This window comes from Cryptomeria japonica, chromosome 7 (genome assembly GCF_030272615.1).
Source record: "Cryptomeria japonica chromosome 7, Sugi_1.0, whole genome shotgun sequence".
NCBI classification, from domain to species: domain Eukaryota; kingdom Viridiplantae; phylum Streptophyta; class Pinopsida; order Cupressales; family Cupressaceae; genus Cryptomeria; species Cryptomeria japonica.
The window spans coordinates 477,862,062-477,882,444 of NC_081411.1; the positions used below are offsets into that span (position 1 = coordinate 477,862,062).

Here is a 20,383-nt window from a genome sequence, read left to right on the forward strand (position 1 = left end):
AAGATCGAGAGGGCCTAAAGGGTAGGGAGTCGCCGTTTGGAATGGGGTGATGTGTGATTAGGTTGTAACATGACTCTTAGCGTAAAAGGAATGAATGCTACTTTTCTTCGTTGATTAATGGTTTGTCTAGCCAATTTTGTTTTATCACTCCCACTTGGTGGTAGGTGTTTTCATTTTGTGGTTGTCATGTTTTGAAGTGTTTTCCTTTGTGTGATACGTTTGTTTTCAATTGTTGTCGTTGTCTAGATTAGGCTAGTTGTTTGTTTAGGTGCTAGAAATATGATTGACTCTTTTGTGCATGGCTAGACACTAATATACTTCAGAACAAAGATTTTGAGGTTCTTCTATGGCTCACATATGTCCCATGGTCCCTAGACACAGCCAATTGTTGCAGCCTTACAAAACCTATAATATTGAAGGCTTTCTTGAATGTTTTATAATGATCGTCTATCAATTTGATGCAAATTAAAAGTCAATTGTCATGATACTGTGCATGATATATTAGTTACTTGTTCTATCCTAACTAAGGTGTTGTTTCCATGGTTTTGTCTAGTTGTTAGATCATGTCTAAATGCAAGAAACGATGAATTTGTTTGTATCAGAGAAGTGACATATAGGACCAAGGGGTACTCTTTGATCAATTTTTCTAAGCTAAGTGGTGAATACATTAGAAAAGCTCTCCTATGAAGAATATGACATGATTTTATGGGTAGAGACTCTTTATATATCTAGGGTTGATTCATTGTTTAATGTTCTAGTTTGGTTTGCTAATTGTGGAGTTGGAGCATTCAAAGGCTTAATCTGAGTGCTCAAGTTTGAATTGCTTTTGAAGGCCTTCATCAAGTTTATAAGATGTTACATGCTTTTCCAGTAGTGTTCATTGAATTTTTGAATTGTGGGAGGGGCCATAACAGATTTTCAGCATTTGACATCATTTTGTAGCCCTTTTCAAGGTGCTTTCAAGGGTGTAAGGTAGTTTTTTCAATTACTGATCATTACATGCAAACCCCAAAGTTTGAAGTGTTTATTTTGATACTTTTTGAAAGGATTTGGTGATGTTTTTGTGCTAGGGTTTAGCTTTTATAAAAATCTATATTCCATTGTTTTCCCAGCCACCCAGCATTTGAAGTAATTTATTACAGATATGTTGGTTAAACCCTACGATTTCCAAGGACAATTCAAATTTATGAGGGTTTTGTGATTTTTTAAGCTAGGGTTTCCATGGTAATTGAATTTGTCAATGGATTGGTGGTCAGGGTTTCAAGATTCTTTAGAAGATCAGCCATGTTTCAGAATAGAGACTCTTCAGAATCAATGGGAAGAGTTGTGCATTGCTATTTTTTGACCACTCTTATTTTTAATAGTTGCTGATTGAAAAAATGGATTAGTCAATGGCGCACTAGTGGGTTCAAGGTGAAAGTTACCTGCTACAAGTTGTAAGGACAATTGTATGAATGCTCCGAGTTCACCTGAAACAAGGTTTCAGGTGCTTTGTGGTGCTACAAGTTCTTTTGTAGCAAAGGCATAAGTGTTTTATCCAAGTTGCATGTTCACTTGCAACAAAATGGCGAGTGATATGTCTCACTTAAAATGCTAGTTGACTGATTTCAGTGTCATCTCTACTTTAGTTCAGTTTGTCAAAACACTCTACAGCTTGAATTACTTCACTTTAGTTGGGGTGATATTATTGCTTGCAATAATGTAGTAGGTAGGCTGAATAGTGAGGGCACATAATTGAGCAGGTTCTGGTAGTGTTCAGCAATGACTTAGCTGACAATTGCACATAAGAGAAAATGCTATATGAGTGTTACTGGAAGCAGAGAATTAAGTGACATCGGAAATTGAAGGGACATGTTTGTGGGTGGTGACCATTTATCCTTTCTTGGGTGGTGATCATTTTCCTTATTTTGGTGGTGTTTCCTTTCTTTGGTGTGTGACTATTCCTTTCTTTGGGTCCCACTGTTCCTTTGCCCCTGATTCCTTTTATGGCCACATTGATTCCTCTTTTCAGTGCATTTTTTTTCCTTCTTTGACAAGTGTTTGTTCTTGATGGGTTATGTTGTTTCCCCTACTCCAGGGCTATAAGTGTTTTCCTGTTTTGCTGGGCAGTGACAGTTTAGGTAGAACTCCTTGATTTTCTTGTAGAATGCAAAATCTTGGGAAGCTAAGCTTCCATGTTTTATGGTAGAGGAAGCCATTATTTTTGGGATTTGTTGGTTGGGAGTGTTAGAGGCTGGTTAGCTGATAAAGTTGGAGGAGGGAATAGAGAATATTGTTGTAAGTGTGGTGAAGCGACTTCCTTAAAGCATCCAAATGAGTAGCCAGTTTTGCTTGATTAGGTAGTAAGTAATAATCCACTCAATAGTTTGCATACCGAACCAGTGGGTTTTATGCAACCAGATGATGGACCACTGCAAGTGTGAATCAGTAAATCCTTTCATGGAGTTGCTGGTAAAAGTTCCATCTCTCTTTTAATGGAAGTTTTAGTCCTATATCATTGCTAAATGCTACAAGTCTATGTCATCTTCAAGATGGTATGTATGCTCACAAAGTGAAGTAGAGCTTTGTAAAACCCCATGAGGCATTGAATACACATGTATGACTGTGGATTAGTGGCATGAGGAGTAAGTACTTACTCTTACTAGAGGTTTTATTCCCATTTGAGGGTTTCTTTTGCATTGACCTTGTGCTTGCGATTGTCAGTGTGATTTCAATTTTTTCATTTCCTCATGTCTGAAATGCTCTCGATGTTTTCCTTGATTTGCACGTCATTGTGAGTGACATCCATTATAGGTGGCATTGGTTCATGTTGAGGTAGTTTGTGAGAGCTTCTCATTGAATCCATTGGCTAATGACTGAGCATGTGGAATATCCACCTTAGTTTATGGATCAGTTGCTTTTATCAGGGGTCCTACTTTTGGATAGGGTTTTCAGAACATGAGAGCCTTTTTCAGGTCACTTTAGTCGGCTTTTATTTCATCGTTTCTAAAAATATTGTTACTTCTGTGAAGATCTTTCTTTCCTGCTTCATAATTAACTTTAGGTGTTTTGCTTTTAAGAGAATGATTTTAGGGATAAATTAATTATTATTCTAAATCCCAAAAAGTGGGTTTTATAACAAGCTTATAAATAAGTTCAATGAGCACAAAATTTCTTAATGATAATTGATGCTACAGTTATGTTTCTCAAATTATTGTTCAATCTATTTAAAAAAATGTTTTTATGTTTTTTATTTGTTTCAGTTGTTTGTGTCTGCAATTACTTCGTTTTTTTCATCAGTTGAATGAAAGTCGATAATAATGTCAAGCTTTGTGTTGATGTTGTTCAGCTACCTAGGTTGAAGCTTTGTATAAAACCTAGCTATTTAATTTTTGGAATTATGTGTCCTTTAAAATCTTATATTGTGTGCACTAAATTGTTGGGTTGTGCTTTCAGGTAACAGGAAGATGTTGTGTATAGAATTAGTTACTTTCATACATAAAATTCACAAAATCTTGCTTGTGAGATGAGCTGTTACCCATCTTGTGTTTATACTCGAGACAAAAAGATAGGTTAGAAGTTATTTTGTTTATTTTACTATTGCAAAAATCCCAGAAAGTTTTGGTTATAGTGTTAATTATGGTATATTTAGTCTATAGCTTAGTGTCTAGGGTTAGTTTAGTTCTAAGGAAGCGTCCATTTATTATTTGAAAAGAGACCTCACACATTATTCCATTTTGTGTTGGAGTGACAAGTTTTCCTCAAAGTTTTTTTTAATAGACTTTTAGTCAGTCTTTTTTCTGTTGTGTTGAAGCATCTAATTAGGTATTTTATTGTAATATTCTTGAATGTGGTAACAAAACTCTTGAAGCATTGATGAATCAGTGACAAGCTACTAAGTCTTTTTCTTGAGAAAATATGTTTTCATTTTTGCCTTGAAAGATCCTTGTTGCTCAAGTTGCTATAAGGGGTGCTCAAATTAGTCAGTTTTTACAATAGGTTTAGTGCTTCATTATTTGTTGTAAGTTGTAACCTTTAGTGAACTTGTATAAAAACTATTTTATTACCTGAGTTACATGAATCATTTGATTGAGCATTGTTATTGAGTATATTACTGTATGTTCAAGGAATTATTTATGAAAAATGGCACCTTGATGAGGCGAAGTACCCATGTTTTTGATATTATATATTTTACTAGAAGAATTGAAAATCCAGTACTTGATAAATGATATCTGGTTTGCCCTGTTAGAGGTCTATCAAATCTTTCTCTTTTAAGTTGAGATTCCTATGGAATTGATGCTACTGCTCAGTTCCACTTGATAACAAATAGAAACAAATGTAGTTCTTTGATGGCTATTCTTAGGTGTTTATTGCATGTGTAATAGGTGCTGGGCGAACTGAGACAGGTCTTTTCCCACAAGTGGACAGCACATGGAAAGTGAGTGAACATCCTTCTCTTTATCATTTTATAAATGAAGTTTGGTGTATTACTATTGATAAATATATGAACTTTGATTAGTAGGAGGTATTTTCTTCAGTGTATCAAATTATGATATTTAGAATAGGATTCAACTATATATTTTTTGAGTCAAACTCACTGATCCATATTTCATGAGTAGTGGTTCAGTGATTTTGAATAAAAAGCTAAGCAGTTGAATCCTGATATAAAGACCATAATATATAAGCTTTGCTTGTGCTAGTTTTGAGATGGTATTAGATTGCCACATATAGGAGATAAAAGCTGAGGTTGGGGCAAGCAATCGATTACCTAGGGACATTTGTGGAGTGTACAAGAATGTTAGCAGGATTAAGCTAGAAAGTCTTTTCACTTTTATGAATGCTTTGGTTGGAGTGCATGCTCTACGTGGCTAGAGAATTGAATGCAGATCTGAAGAGAAAAAATTCTAAATGTATAAAAGCTTTTTGTTGCCAGCTTTTGTCATCTGTGTTTATTGAGTTTTAAGGTTTGTCTTAGTTTTCTTTTCTTCAATATGCATTTTTGATTAATTGTGCGCTTTATCCCTCAAGTGGGATTCAACTTTTTTATTTGATGAATATGGCTCAAATATCTTTGGATACCTTGCATACTAGTGCCATGATATTTAGTGTAGGCATACACTAAACAAGGGATTGTCTCTTGATGAAGGGGCATGCCGGGGAAAGGTAAACTTGCTGTAGTGAGGAGCCGAAATGAAGAAGTTTGTGGCAAAGGTAGAACAAAGAGGCACATAGGCAATGCAATGTGCACAATAGGAAAGAGCATGTGGGTAGAGTGGAGTGTCCAAAAGAAGGCATGCATTGAGGAAGGAGGTAGAATCACTATTGCATGCGAGGAATAGCTAATTGAGTAGGAATGGATAGCTTAAATTGGTCATAGTGTAAGAAGAGTAGAACCGAGTGTTGAATCCTTGACTTGAATGCAACACCTAGCCTTGAAGGGAGACTTGAGAATGCTCAATGTTCGAAAAGAATACTTGAATTCTTGAATGCTCTTGATCGCTTATGACCTTATCGAAATTCCACCTATTGAACTTATCCCAATTATGCAAATGAGTGGACGAATGCCCCTTAAATACATGTTTGAAGGATTTGAATTTGGTCACGGGCTGACATTGGGGAGATTTCCCGCTCATTGCACAACCCACAATGCATGCTCTAGGAAGGTCCCGCCCCAAAATAGGGTAGGGACAGGGGCGCCACGCCTACATGTTTGAAGGATTTGAATTTGGTCACGGGCTAACATCGGGGAGATTTCCCACTCATTGCACAACCCACAATGCATGCTCTAGGAAGGTCCTGCCCCAAAATAGGGCAGGGACAGGGGCGCCACGCCCCTGTCTTGAGAGGACAAGGGCGCCACGCCCCTATCCAAGGGGGGACAGGGGCTCCATGCCCCTGTCCTACCCCTTTCTCCAGGGCAGAGTGCGGATAGAGTGATGCGAAGGCCAAGGAAGAAGCTGTTTTCGCAAGCCGAGCACTCTCCGGTCTCCGATCAGGCTAGAGGATTCGAGTTCGCATGCGTGAGGACCCTAATGTAGTCGTAAATTGCTAGGGTCGCAACTTTATGACATTGCATTTAGCCCCCACTTTAGCGGGAGTATAAGCGTACGCCAATACTGTCGGTAAAGTACAAGGAAACAAGATTGAAAGACTGTCACCACGTCAAGGAGGCAAGATGCGCCAAGCCCCTAGTGGACTTAGGATCTTACAACTTTGATTGACAAAGTAAAAGGGAAGATCGAGAAAGTACAACCATGATTGCAAGTAGCAAAGTTCCCTTCACTATGAGTCATGAAAGCAAGGATACAAAAGATTACAAAGCAAAGCAAAGTTCACTAAGTAATTCTAAGTATCACAAGAAGGAAAGTATGAGCGGAGTGTATGCCCCCACGTTAAAGCGATCGCACGCGCCTTATCGGGAGTGATTGCTCTAAGGTAGGATACACCCAAGAGAAAGAGCAGAGAGGGAGCACGTTATTGCAAGGATTTAGCCCCCAATCGAGGTATAAACCCAAGGACAATGAACACAACACACGAGGTAGTGTCGCTTTCCTCGGGGTCAGTATGCGGTATGATAACTCATGTGTAGCATGTATGTATATGCATATAATAATCTTCATTCCCCAAAGAAGTACACTACCTTAGAAGAAAGGGAAGAGAGGATGTCTTTTGAGTCAACATGAAAGAGACCAAGAAAAGATCTCAATGCTTTGCATCGTCCCCAAGTAGACATTAAGGGAACAATAGAAGAATAGGGATACATATAGAAGAATGGTCACAAAAGAGAAAGAAAGGAGAGAAAGATCTGCAGTGCTAATACTGCCAATCTATCACGACATCCGCCTCTTGATCTTACTGATCACTATTTCGGGAAGGCGAGCAACATGCCAGAGGAGCGAGATCGAGCACAATAGATGGAGCTATCACAAGATCCAAACAAGGACTATGCTCATGTTGTAAGTCACTTTGTTCGATTCTAGGAGCTAGGATTAAAGTTTGTGAAAACTCATCCGATAAATGTATGTCCACATCAACATACTCATACTCACTGTCAGAAGCATTAGGAGTTGTGTTACCATTATGAATAACATTTTCACCCATTTCTTCATCAAAGTTTAAAGGAAGAGGAGCAAGAACACGAATAGGAGTAAAACCATCACATGTTTTATGCAACTTATGATTTGGAGATGTTGGTTGAACATCTTGCTTAGGAGAAAAGGGAATCATGTCGACTATTGGAGTCTGAGGAGATTGAGTATTTTGAGGGATAGCTTCACGAGCTCGAACACGGCGTCTTCGTCGACGTTCTCTCGCACAATGATTTCGTTGAGCCATAGTGGAAGGCTGAGAAGGAGGAGAAACCTTTGAAGAAGTAATGGTTTTCTCCTTTATAGTGGAAAGTTTAGGTTGAGGTCTTTTTGGTTGAACAATAGGAGAGGCAGGCCTCTTCTCTCAATAAGAGGAAGGAGGTGGAACTGCGCCATAGAAAGGAGGAATAATAGGTGTAGGAAGGAGACCAAGTCCATCATGGGGAGGAGGGATAGGTCTAACCTTAGGAAGAATATTGGTGTTCTCCTTAAGAGAAGGTGGACAATTTTCCTTAGGAGGGAGATTAGTTCTATCCGAGAGGGGAAGAACCTCATCTTGAAGAATAATAGGAATGTCATGTGTTGGCGATCTAGGTTGATTTAAGGATAAGATCATATCATTCTTCCATTTTTGATAAGATTGAAAAAGAGCATCGCTCGTTGATGGAAGAGATTGAAATCGTTTGGGGCAAAAGAGATCAATAGGAACATCGGGGCTTCTTTCAGATGGACAAAATAAGCTATGGTTCATGGTTATGATTTCTCCATTGTGAGGAAATTTAAGACACTTGTGGATTGGAGAAGCAATAGCCTTCATGGAAGATAGCCAAGGATAGCCCAACTTCACATGGAATTGCTCAGAAGAAGGTATGATAACAAAGTCAACATCCATGGATTTAGCAAGAACCTCAACAGGAAGAGTGATAGAACCAATGGTAGGACAAGAGAAGCCATCAAATAACTTCACAACTACATTAGAAGCATCATATAGTGGTTTATGCAATCGTAAAGTGAAAAGATACTCTTCAGTTATGACATTAACCATGCAAGAGGGATCAATCAGGGCACCACGGCAAGGGATATCCTTAACCTTTGCAACTATGTATAAAGGGCCATCGGGTGCTCTAATGGTCTCACTAGGGTCAAATGTAATACAAGGATCCTTAGGCGTATCTTGTGGTTCTACCATATTAACCAAATTTGGAGCCATATAGAGGAATGTTTAAGAAGAGAGAGAATTAGGCACAATCTCAATAACGTTAGAGGTATGAGATGGCAAGGGATCAGTGAAAATCTTAAGATTTTGATTAGGAGGAGCAACTGATTTATTCCCTTTATCATTCACACCTGCCATAGATATAGTATTATTATCAATCAAGTCTTGAACCTTATTTTTCAATGCAAAACATTTCTCAGTATCATGACCAGGTTGACGATAAAATTGGCAAAAGGAATTGTTATTAAAATGAGGAGATGCAAGTTTGGAAGGATCAACTTGTTTTATAGGAGGAAGTTTGACAACATTTCTGTGTAATAACTGAGACATAATACTATGCAAAGATTCATTCAAAAGAGTAAACTATCTTTCTCTTTGGAAAAAACTAGAATAGGAGGCACACCTGTTGTAGCATTCACATGGTTGTTATTGATTGGATCATTGAACTTGATGAAGCTTTTTGTTGGTTTGAACTTCGCAAACAGTTGTTGAGCACCTTCCCCTTTATCACTCAAAGCCATAGGAGTGGATTGCTCCATTTGGTTCACAACCAGTTGATAATTGTGGAGTGTCACGCACAACTGCGGAAAGGAAGTAAACTCAGACAAAAGAAGCTTTCCCTGATATTTTTTTGTAAATTAGAAACGAAAATTCTTTGAATATCATTATTAGGCACATGAAAAGAAATTTGAGCACACACATGCTTATATCTACCAATGAAATCAGTCACTTTCTCTTTAACTCCTTGTTTACAATGCATTAAATTAGTCAAAGTGATTTTAGGACCAATGTTGTTTTCAAATTGTTGTATGAAAGCATTTGCTAGTTGTTGAAAGGAAGTGATAGAATAAGAAGGCAGAGAGCAATACCATTGTAAAGCCTTATCTCTTAGTGTTCTTGTAAACAATTTTGCAAGCAATCGTTGATCATAAGCAAAATCAGTACACAAGGTTTGAAATGTTTTGACATGTGTAAGAGGATCACCTTTTCCATTATAGAGTTCCAATTGAGGGATCTTAACATGTTTAGGTGGCACGACTTTAACAATATCAAGAGAAAGTGGGCTCACAACATCAAAGGTGGGCACACTAAACTTGGATTGACTCAGAGAAGCAATTTGTTGTTGTAAGGAAGACACAGTTTGGGCAAGATTGTTGATTGTCATTTCGGTGGAAGAATTCATGTTAGACATAGGTGAGTGAGAAGGTGGTGTGATGTTGTTGAAAGAAGGAATGGACTGAGAATAAGGTGTTGGGAGACTATGATAAGTAGGCATTGGTGATGATTGGGTAGGAAAAGGGACACTTAAAGGAGGAATAAAGTTGTTGAAGGAATTGCCCCCTTGTGTCACACTGACTGGTTGAGGAATAGTAGGAATACTCATGGAAGACATAGGTAACGATGGAGGATTAAATGAAGAAGATGGATTGCCCCCATGACCTATGGTTGTAGGAATGACATTTTGAGTTGAAGTAGCCACGATGTTGGATGTGAAAGTAGGAATACTAGTCATAGGATTAGTCAAAGGAATAGAGGAATTGACTTGTGTTGAAGGTTGTGAGTAACCTAGGGTCTCTTGATAGGTATGACATTAGAATCAACAATATATGCAATGCCACGTAATATATCAATTCCATTCTTATCACTTTGAAGCATGCGTTTAAGACCTTCAATTAGTGGAAGAGCTTCACTATTAGGGTATTCTTGGGACATCCATTGTTGAAAGCTATCAAATTGATTGTCCAATGTAGACAGTTGATATAAAGAAACCCTAGTTAAAGCTTCTTCTTCATCATGGGATCCATCAATGGGCACATGATTAGGATAGGAAGAATTAGCATGATCCTCATTAAAGAAGTCACCCAAATTAGGCTCCATCTCCTCGGTAATTAAACCTTGGGAAGCCTTAGTTCTAATGTTTCGTCTAACGGGGATAGGATAGGTAGGACTAATAGTTGTAAGACTCTTGCACTAGAGGGAAAATTTGAATTTTGAATTGTGGAATAAAGCTTGGAAAAATTGAGTAATGCAAAATTTAAGAAAATAATGATTACACAATTTGAACTTTGTTGGAGGAAGGGAATGACACAATTTCCAAAAATGAAAGGAAATTGGAATTTTAAAAATAACGCCAAGGGAAGATCACTTAATTTAAAATCAGGGAAGACAATAATTAACCTCTTAATTTTAAAAAGTTTCTTGAAAGTTGAAATGTTGAATTTTGAAGGTATTTCTGATTCTAGAGGGTTCAAAAATCGATAAAATCAGCCAATCTTATGGATTTAGGCTATTAAACACAGTCATAATAGTCTTCCGAAATTTCGGGAAAAAAAGCCGAGGACCGTGGCGGGAACGCACATGGTCTGACCAACTTTTTTCGAAATTTTTAGGAATGGATATTACGATGATTTTAAAGTTAATCCCCCAAAAATGGCGAATTTTACGATCTCTAGATGGGCGAAATGAAGACACAAATGTGAAAATAGGACCCTATTAGGGTTTTGAAGAAAAAGAGGAATTGAAGTGCACTTTTGAAAAGGGTCAAACCTAATGGATAGGAACACCTTGGAAAATGTTTAAGAATCTGAATGTAAATGAAATTGATTTGAAATTCACACAAAATCCAATTAATTTTAAAAATTAGGGTTTGATGACCTAACCACTTAATTTTGAATTTTGAATTTTGGAAAAAAAGGGGGAAATTGAAAATTTGAATTGTAGAATTGAAAACAAATCTGAGAACAATCAGAAATCTGAAAATTAAAGGGAAATCCAATTTTTGCACAAGTTCAATATGGTTTTTGAAAATTAGGGTTTGAACAAGTAACCGCTTAATTTTGTTAATTTTAATTGCAAATTGAACAAGACAATGAGGAAATTGAATTTGACAATCAAAACAATTTTCCGTTCTAAGACAACCACAAGCAATTTTTACAAATCACAAGTTCAGTTGTAATTTAAAAAACTAGGGTTTTTAATGATTTAACCACTAAGTTTGCAGAAAATTTAAACTTGCAAATGAAAAATATGCAATTTTGTTCAAAGGAAAGCATGCAAGATGTCGGGTTCACCAAAGTGTAATGGTGGGAAAATGATGAGTGATAGATCAAGAGGAAAACTAACCCTTTCCCTCAAAGAGAGATGAGAGTTTCACTATTGATTATCCTTCAAACACTTTTCACCATTACATTAGGAAGATAAGGGATAATTCACTAGATTCAATCTCCACACAAAGATGATAGATTGAATTCTCAATGAATTATGAATGTTAGGATGATCCCTTCTTCCTTTGTTTGATTTGGAAAGGAAATTGATTGAATTATTTAGTGCAAAAGTGACAGAATCGATTATAACTTGAGATCTGAATATGGGATGAAGCTGTGCACCTGGATTTGGCAGTAAAATGTCGAGACAAAGTCGCCCTGCAAATTTGACGAAAAGTTGTCTGGACCGTGGAGGGAATGTACATGGTCCTTCGAAAAATCCACGAAACGAAAAGGGTTTTTCTGCCTCTGCAAATGAAGCCCGAATCTGAAAGTACTGCTGCGCACTTGCAACCTACACACATAAAAGAGAGAAATGTGTTGGGATTGGGGTTTTGCCTTTAGGTCAAACCCTAGTTTTGGAATTAACCAAGTAATGAAAGAAAGTACTTGCAAGTAGATGTAAATGAAAGATTGAATTGTAAATCACCTCAAGGGAGGTTGTAGTAGCAATGTTGATAGAATTGCTTGTATGGAATTGTATGTTGAAATCAATCTCCTCTTTAATGGTTGAATCCTTGACTTGAATGCAACACCTAGCCTTGAAGGGAGACTTGAGAATGCTCAATGTTGGAAAAGAATGCTTGAATGCTCTTGATCTCTTATGACCTTATCGAAATTCCACCTATTGAACTTATCCCAATTATGCAAATGAGTGGACGAATGCCCCTTAAATACATGTTTGAAGGATTTGAATTTGGTCACAGGTCGACATCGGGGAGATTTCCTGCTCACTGCACAACCCACAATGCATGCTCTAGGAAGGTTCTGCCCCAAAATAGGGCAGGGACAGGGGCGCCACGCCCCTATCCCACCCCTTTCTCCAGGGCAGAGTGCGGCAGAGTGATGTGGAGGCCAAGGAAGAAGCTGTTTTCGCAAGCCGAGCACTCTCCGGTCTCCGATCAGGCTAGAGGATTCCAGTTCGCATGCGTGAGGACCCTAATGCAGTCGTAAATTGATAGTGTCACAATTTTATGACACTACAACAGTTGTTATGTTGACTACAATGGTTAGTCATCACACTTTGTTTTTTGTCTTTCGAAGTGTGATGAGTGGGTTTGACTCTTCTCCTTGAGTGAAGAGAACTTGCACGGTTTTACTCTTTGAATGTTTTAGTAATCCTTGTTAGAATGGTCCATTACCTGGTGAATCTCACTAAACATCTTTGGGCAATTTAATTTGGTATGGTTGTATATGTAGCAGTTTGTACACCACAGGCCCTTGAACTCATTGTTAATTTCACCTTTGAGTTGCTTTATCGTTTAGAATCTAGATTATGTCCACTTTAAAAGATTGAATTGGTCTTTGTTGATTGTTGTGGCTTACATCAATCATTATCATCTTTTCTTCTATCTAGAGCATGAAGATGTTTCATTTTTTATCAATACCTATCACTATATTGTATGCTTCTTTGTAAGATGAAGGTGGTACCACCTTCATCTTTCTCCTCAATGAGTGTATGAAATGAAACATTGATTCTTCAATTTGATAGTAGGTTATTTTTCAAGATTTTATGTTCAAACATTTTCATGCTTCCTTTGTCAGGTGTTATAGACAATGTCATCATCATCTTGAAGAAACCTAAATTCCATTTTAAAGACATTTTGCAATCTTTCCCAAAAACACTTTTCAGTTGGTGTTGTACCATAAACTAGTCAATTGCCATTTGCTTGAGTGTGGCTGAGAAAGGCTAGAATCAATGGCATTCATTAGTTTTTCCAACAACTATCCAAATGGTTTATTTATGCATGGTTTGCAATGGTACAATAGATCTTTAGAGAGTCATCAAGGAATCTTGGTGGCTAAATTTGGACAGTAGATCCGAGCAGTCCTTTGTGATTTTTTCTCCAAAAGGGTTTCCACGTAAATCTTGTGTGTTTGTTAAAGTTTAAATAAGTAGAAGTTTGTCTTATACCAATTCACCCTCACACCACCCCTCTTCTTATTATAAGTGTGTGCTCATCAATTGGTATTAGAGCAGGTTGCTTAATCTTGTGTGTTTGCTATTATTGTGGTTTTTAAAGTTTAAAGAAGTAAAAGTTTGTCTTATGCTGATTCACTGCTCCTATCCCCCTCTCAATATAAGTGTGTGCTCATTGATTGGTATCAGAGTAGGTTCCTTAAAAAATAGTCTAACTGCTAGAAGATAGATCTTGGGAGCACACATGTCTTGTCAAGAAGGTTTCTCCTCAAACATAGCTCCATTGTTTGACCGAACAAACTATATGCATTTTGGAGCATAAGGATGCAAACTTATCTAATGGCTCTTGGCTATGATATTTGGCAATCAATAGTGTATGGTTATACAGCTCTTTCATCTCCAATAGATCAATCTGGAAAGAACGCTAATGAAAACAATGCAAAAGCCATAAATGCTATGTTGTGTGGTCTATTCAAATCAGAGTTTGTCAAGGTAAATGCACTCCGAGTCAGCAAAAGAAATCTGGGACAAACTTAAAAATATCTATGAAGGTAATGTCAAAGTTAAGAAGGATGATATCCAAATCCATAGAAGACAATTTGAGAGCTTGAAAATGAAAGACAAAAAGTATTGCAGCCTATCTCCTTTGTGTGGTTGAAATTGTGGACACCATTAGAGGCTTGGTGAAAAGAATGAATTTTCAATGGTTGTGCAAAAGGTTGTAAGGATTCTCCCCTTGAGATTTGATGCAAAGGTTTCTGCCATTGAAGAAATGGAAGACTTGGATATATTAACAATGGATGAATTGAATGGGATCCTCATGACATATGAAATGAGGACTGCAAAAGAGAAGCCATCAAAGTAAGAAGCTGCCTTCAAAGCTTCAAAGAAGATGAAGAATAAAGAGCCTGAATCAAGCTATAGCTGCAGCCATGAATCAGATTTCCATTTTTTAAGAAAGCTTTAGAAAGGATCTGGTAAATACAATGGAAAGCTACCCTTTAAAAGCTTTAACTTTGGAAAAGTAGGACATTTTGTTGTTAAGTGTCCAAATACACAAAATGAAAATAGTGATGATGAAGAAGATCATAACATAAAGGAAGGGAGAAAAAATCATCAATACAAAATGAGCTAAAAACAGGGTAAACATGAAAATAACTTCTATAAGCACAAGAAAAACCTCTAATCCAAAGGGGTTAGTAGCTCATTTGATGAGAGAGATGAAAGTATCTCTGAAAGTTGTAGAGAAGAAACTCTCTTCATGGCATTAGAAACAAGGAGTGATGTCTTGGAAAGTGAAGACAAAGGAAAAGAAAAGTTGGTTTCAGAACAGGAAGAAAATGTTGAAATTGAAGGAGTAGATCTTGAAGAAGAACTCATCAGCTCCTTAAGTGAGATCAAGAAGCTTAGGAAAAAGAATTTGAAACAAAAATTGTAGCTGCAGAAATATGAAGAAGAGAACTGTGATTCAAAAGCAAAAATGTTACAAAGCCTTGAGGACTTAGAAAAGATCATCATTAGCCTAAAGATTCAACTAGAAGAGGGAAAGAGGATAGAAGAGGTGGTGAGATTTCAATGGAAGACAAAGAAAGAAAACTGCGAAAAGCTAGATCTGAAATTGTTTCCTTGAGGAAAGAACTGGAGAAAAGAACCTACTCAGCTAAACAAAAGCTTGATGTTTGTGAAGAGCACTGAAATTCTAGATGACATTATCAATTGCTAAAGGTCATCATCAGCCTGAAGATTCAACTAGAAGAGGGAAAGAGGATTGAAGAGGTGGTGAGAACTCAACGGAAGACAAAGGAAGAAAACTGCAAAAAGCTAGAATTTGAAATAGTTTCCTTGAGGAAGGAATTGGAGAAAAGAACTACTCAGTTAAACAAAAGCTTGAAGTTTGTGAAGAGTACTGAAATTCTAGATGACATTATCAATTGCCAAAGATCACCATTCATTAATACTGGTCTTGGTTACGAATAAAATCAGAAGATTGAAGAAGATCATAATCCGAAGGCTGCAATAGGAATAAAGAAGACGATGTTCCTCAGAAGAAAACAAGAGTTTTAGAAGAACATTTCCTCAAAGACAGCTTACATGACTAGGTTCCAATATTCTTTTTATTGTTTTTCCTGTAATCATTTTGGTCATAAGGAAATAAAATGTAGGTCTAATGCAAGAAATACTTTTGTGTGGAACAAAAACAAGAGTTCCTTTGGTTTCTTTGATAGAAACTACAATTCATTTGCTCCTTTGTTGGATTACAATGTGATATGTTATAAGTGAAACAAATTTGGTCATATAGCATGTTTTTGAAGAAGTGGTTTCATGGAACCTCCTAGATAGAACAAAAAAGTGGATAGCTTTGCTAAACAAAAGAAAGAACGTACAAAAGTTTGGAAAAGGAAGCTAGAGCAAGGAAAACAAAAGAAAGAGAAGCCTATGCTAGTGCAACTTGCTTTTCATGCCCAAGATGAAAGAAACTAATGGTACACTGACAATGGTTGCTCAAGCCACATGACAAGGGACAAGAACAAGTTTCTCACTTTGAAGACTATAGACAGTGGCACTATGAAATTTGAAGATAATGCTACAACAAGGATAATGGAAAAGGTACTCTTAGCTTGGATAATGGAAATGGAAAGAAGAAAAAAATGTGTTGTATGTTGAAGGTTTGGGGTATAATCTTCTCAGTGTTAGTCAAATGTGTGATCAAGGACATATCCTTACCTTTCATACTCAAGGTTGTGAGATCAAGAAGGCAAGTACAACAAATTAGTTGCTGAGACAAATAGAACAACAAATAACATATACATGCTCAGTGAGATCAAGGGAGAAAGATGTTATGTAGGACAAACAAATGAAAGTTGGTAATGATTAGAAGAATGGACCATTGGAAACACTAGCGTCTTTGTGAAGCAAGAAATAGGCGCCTGTCTCTTCAATTACAGCAGAGGAGTACATAGAAGCAATGTCATGTTGTACACAAATTCTGTGGATGAATCAAACATTGAAAGATATTATGGTAGCAGAACATGTCAAGTTGGAGTAGCTCAAACAATAAAAACATTTTCTCACACAGACCATACTTACAAATATGGTTCACCTTTTTTATACCCCTTTGGGAGCTAAAATTAATTACATAGAATGCATAGGTTGGCCCTATAAAATTAAATCATAATAATAACCTTTCATGAGTCGGCCAACAATTATGCCTCTTTCGAAATAATAAATTCCATGAATCGGCCTCCAATTACATCTCTTTTAAAATAGTAAAATTCCATGAATTGGCCTCCAATTATACCTCTTTCAAAATAATTAAATTCCATGAGTCAGCCTCTAATTAAAGCCAAACAAACAATCTTCCAAACTTTGACATTAACAACCTTTGTCATTAATGACAATATTTCCAACAATCTCACTCTAACATCAATGACCATATTTCCAACGATCTCTCTTCTTGAACAAAATACTTTTTGACATTAATGACAACATTTCCATCAATCTCCCCCCTTTTCATTGATGGCAACCTTGTGAAGAATTATTCATCTATGACACACAACAAGAACATAATTCTCCCCCTTTCTATAATTCTCCCCCTTACTATAACTCTCCCCCTTTGATATTGATGGCAAAGGGATGTCTAGTACTCATACAAAGAATCTCCCTGTTTTTGTTATTCTTCTTGTTGACATCAATAATGTAAATCTCCCTTTTCTTGTAACTCTCCCTCCTAAAATCCACCAGCTGATCTTTCTCTGAGCTGTCTTCTGAAGCATATCACCAAGAAATCTACAAGGCTGAAAGAAAAAACTCACATTTTCTTACTAAAATCATCAACAAACAAGAGAAAATACCTGGCACTAGTGACCAATGATTTATTAACTGGTCCACAAACCTTTGCATGAACTAGTTGTAGGACTCTCAAGGCTCTTCAAGCATGTCCAATATGAAAACAGAGTTCTGTGCTGCTTCCTTGCTTGTCAAGCTCCACAAACCTCCTATATTTGCAGTTGTATCTCAAGTAAGCCATCTACCAAATTCTTGTGAGCTAACTGGGAGAGGTAGGTTAAGTTGAGGTGTCCATACTGCTGATGCCATAGTGTATTGATATCTGATGCAGTCTTGGCTGCCAATGCACACTTTTGAATCTCTCCAATATCAACATGCCAGTACAAACCATGATCATCTTTCCACTTAGGGATATTATTTCGTTTTGGTTTGTTTCAACCAAATACTACATAATCTTAGGTTTATCAAAAACCATTTTTCAATGCCCTATTTCATAAAGTAGATGGCAGGTTATGGGCAAACATTCATTATGATGTACCTGATGGCAGATTCCTGATTATATCAAAATTTTAGTTGCTGTTGGAACATCTTTAGAGAGATCTATTTCAACATAAACTTGTGCAAAGCTTGCCAGGGATTTTTTCATAGCAACATCAGCTATGCTAGCAAGCTTTCCAAGTAACATTTTTCCAATATTATTAAAAAAATAAATTGAATTATCTGACGATTTTGATGGTAATTGAAATAATTTAACCCACATGGGTGATTTTGTCACCATTTTCATACTTAAATCAAATTTGGTGTCCGTGGACATAAATATGAGCTTGCATTCTTCATTAGCAAGTCCCTTCTAGGCAAGTCCCTAGGAAGCATTCTTTTGGCAGGGATCTTATTTCTATTTCCTTTCCATTTTTCTCTATCTATATATGGAATTCTCTTGTACTAAGCTAGCCCGTAGCCTATGAATTTTTCAACCAGCACTCAGATAGTTAGAATTCTTAAGTCTGGGTTTGTCTTCAATCGTCACCCACTGCTCTGTGACGAGTCCATGTTTGTGGATTACTCTCCACATTTTTGTGATTTGTTTAAGACATCTTGCTACTAGTTTAATTATGTTTTACTATGCTAATGGTGATCATGAGATTTTGATGTGTTAATTATATGGGTGTAGAACACTTATTTTTGACCACAGACTTTGATCACATTATCCTAGTAGTGGTTCCTTAGATATTATATGGCATGGATGTTTGAATACCATATATTGGAAATCATTTGCTTTGCTTCATTCTTCCATGTGCTTGTGTTTGAATTGGATGAATGTGTAAATCTTGTGAGAAAGGATGCACATCTGATCTTAATGATATAGAAAGATATATCATCTTTGATTTGCAGGTTTCAGAGTTAATCTTTATGCAGATTTCTGTATGTGCATTACATGCAGGTAAGAACAGAGGCAGTTTTTGAAGACTCCTAATATTCCATGTGCAGTCCGAATGTGATATGCCCTAGCATAAGAGAATTTTTGCAGTGTTTCCTAGTCAGAATCTGCTATTATTCTCTGATGTTATCTGTGAAACATGATTTGTGAGAGTTGTCATATCTTATTAAATGTGAAAAAGCTCAAGTTATATAGAAGACAACTCATTTATGTGTTGCCATTCTTGTCTTAAGCAGAATTTGAAATAAAGTTATCAAAGGGATAGTTAACAGGCATTTCAAACTGCCAAGTATGTAATTGCCTTTCCGCTCATATATTTTGATTTTTATCTAAGAGGAAAAGAGTTGGGTAGACCCTGTCAGAATATCGTATTTTGAAACATTTCTGATATCAATCAGTTACAGTAGTATCTCTAATTGTGTGATTTTTGAAGAGGACCAAGTGAACTTTTGAAGTATCCTTGGTATATCTGAGATAGTTGGATGGTAGGGCCTCCCTTGCCAAACAGGAAGAAGCTTGGGCACTTTATTTGTTAGTTAGATTTTATGTTTTGCGTTTTACATCTGTGTAAGTCCTTCGATTATTTTTAATGTTCTACTTTGCTTTTATCGTAGAATTGGTGCTAGCACATGGTGCCTCAGAATCTTAGGACCCTTGGTTTGACAAACTAAAATAACTCATCACTTCTTGGCACTGTTGTTGAGGAGGCACCATATCAATTAGGTTCTCTTTTTCCAGTATTTTTTATAATAGAAGCATTGGAAGTGTAAGTTGACATTCTTTCCATTTTAATTGCATTTGTAATTTAAGAAGTTCTTTTGATTGTAGTTTTTGGAGTACATAGGTAGTTAGAACCATACTAGCAATGATGTGCAAAAATTAGTGATAAATCAGTGCTCATCTATGTCAATAAAATGCACATAGAGATTTTTTGCTGAGTTAATGCTGTTTGATTGCCAGAAAATCATGATTTAATCTTATAAACTGCTGTAAAATTGTAGAGAATCACCCTAAATTAATAAAACTGTGACAAGTCTTTGGACGCGTAGTGTTGCGGTTAAAACACTTCGTTAGTGAAGCGGCCGCTAAGGTTCAAACCCCTGCTGGGCCCTGTTCTCGCAAGCCTTGTGCCTTTGTTGGGTCGTTGAGCTTGCGGGTTTGAACAAGTGAAGGGTGGGGATGAGGTCCCCTGTTTGTGGCCTCATCGGTTCATAGCTTCGTGTCAAAAGCGTTTCATGTGGAGTCAAAGGGTGTGTTGTGCCAACGTCACCAATCACGTTAAAATGTTTACCAGGCATAATTAAAAAAAATAAAATAAAAATAAAACCATGACAAAATCGTCAAAAAATCACCCTAAATTAATAAATTGCGATTTTGACAGTTTTTTTCATTTAAAATTTTTTTTTGGAAACAAGAACGATATTTTTACTCTGGTTATTCAACTTATAACACGCTGTATAGACTACTCTACTAAAAATAAATCTCTATTGAAAAATTCATTCCGTTATAGTACCTCACATTTAATGTTTTTTGTGGCAGCCTTGGATTGAAAAGAGGAATGCAAATGTTTGCTCACCAGAGCAAGAGTAAGGGATGATTTTTGCATGGAAATAAGCCTAGCTTGGAATTTTTGGAGGAAGCACATATCAGATTATAGTGATAGTCATACTTGAGTGGAGAGGGACAGCACCA

General features: G+C 36.8%; 1 protein-coding gene across 1 annotated transcript in view; it reads left to right on the plus strand.

Annotated features, from left to right (window-relative positions):
- Positions 1–20,383, plus strand: part of LOC131065734 (CBS domain-containing protein CBSX1, chloroplastic) — a 136,603-nt gene that overhangs the window by 72,048 nt on the left and 44,172 nt on the right. The window contains exon 5 of the mRNA XM_058000348.2: positions 4,365–4,417. Coding sequence (XP_057856331.1) covers positions 4,365–4,417 — 53 coding nt within the window. The remainder of the gene's footprint in view (positions 1–4,364; positions 4,418–20,383) is intronic.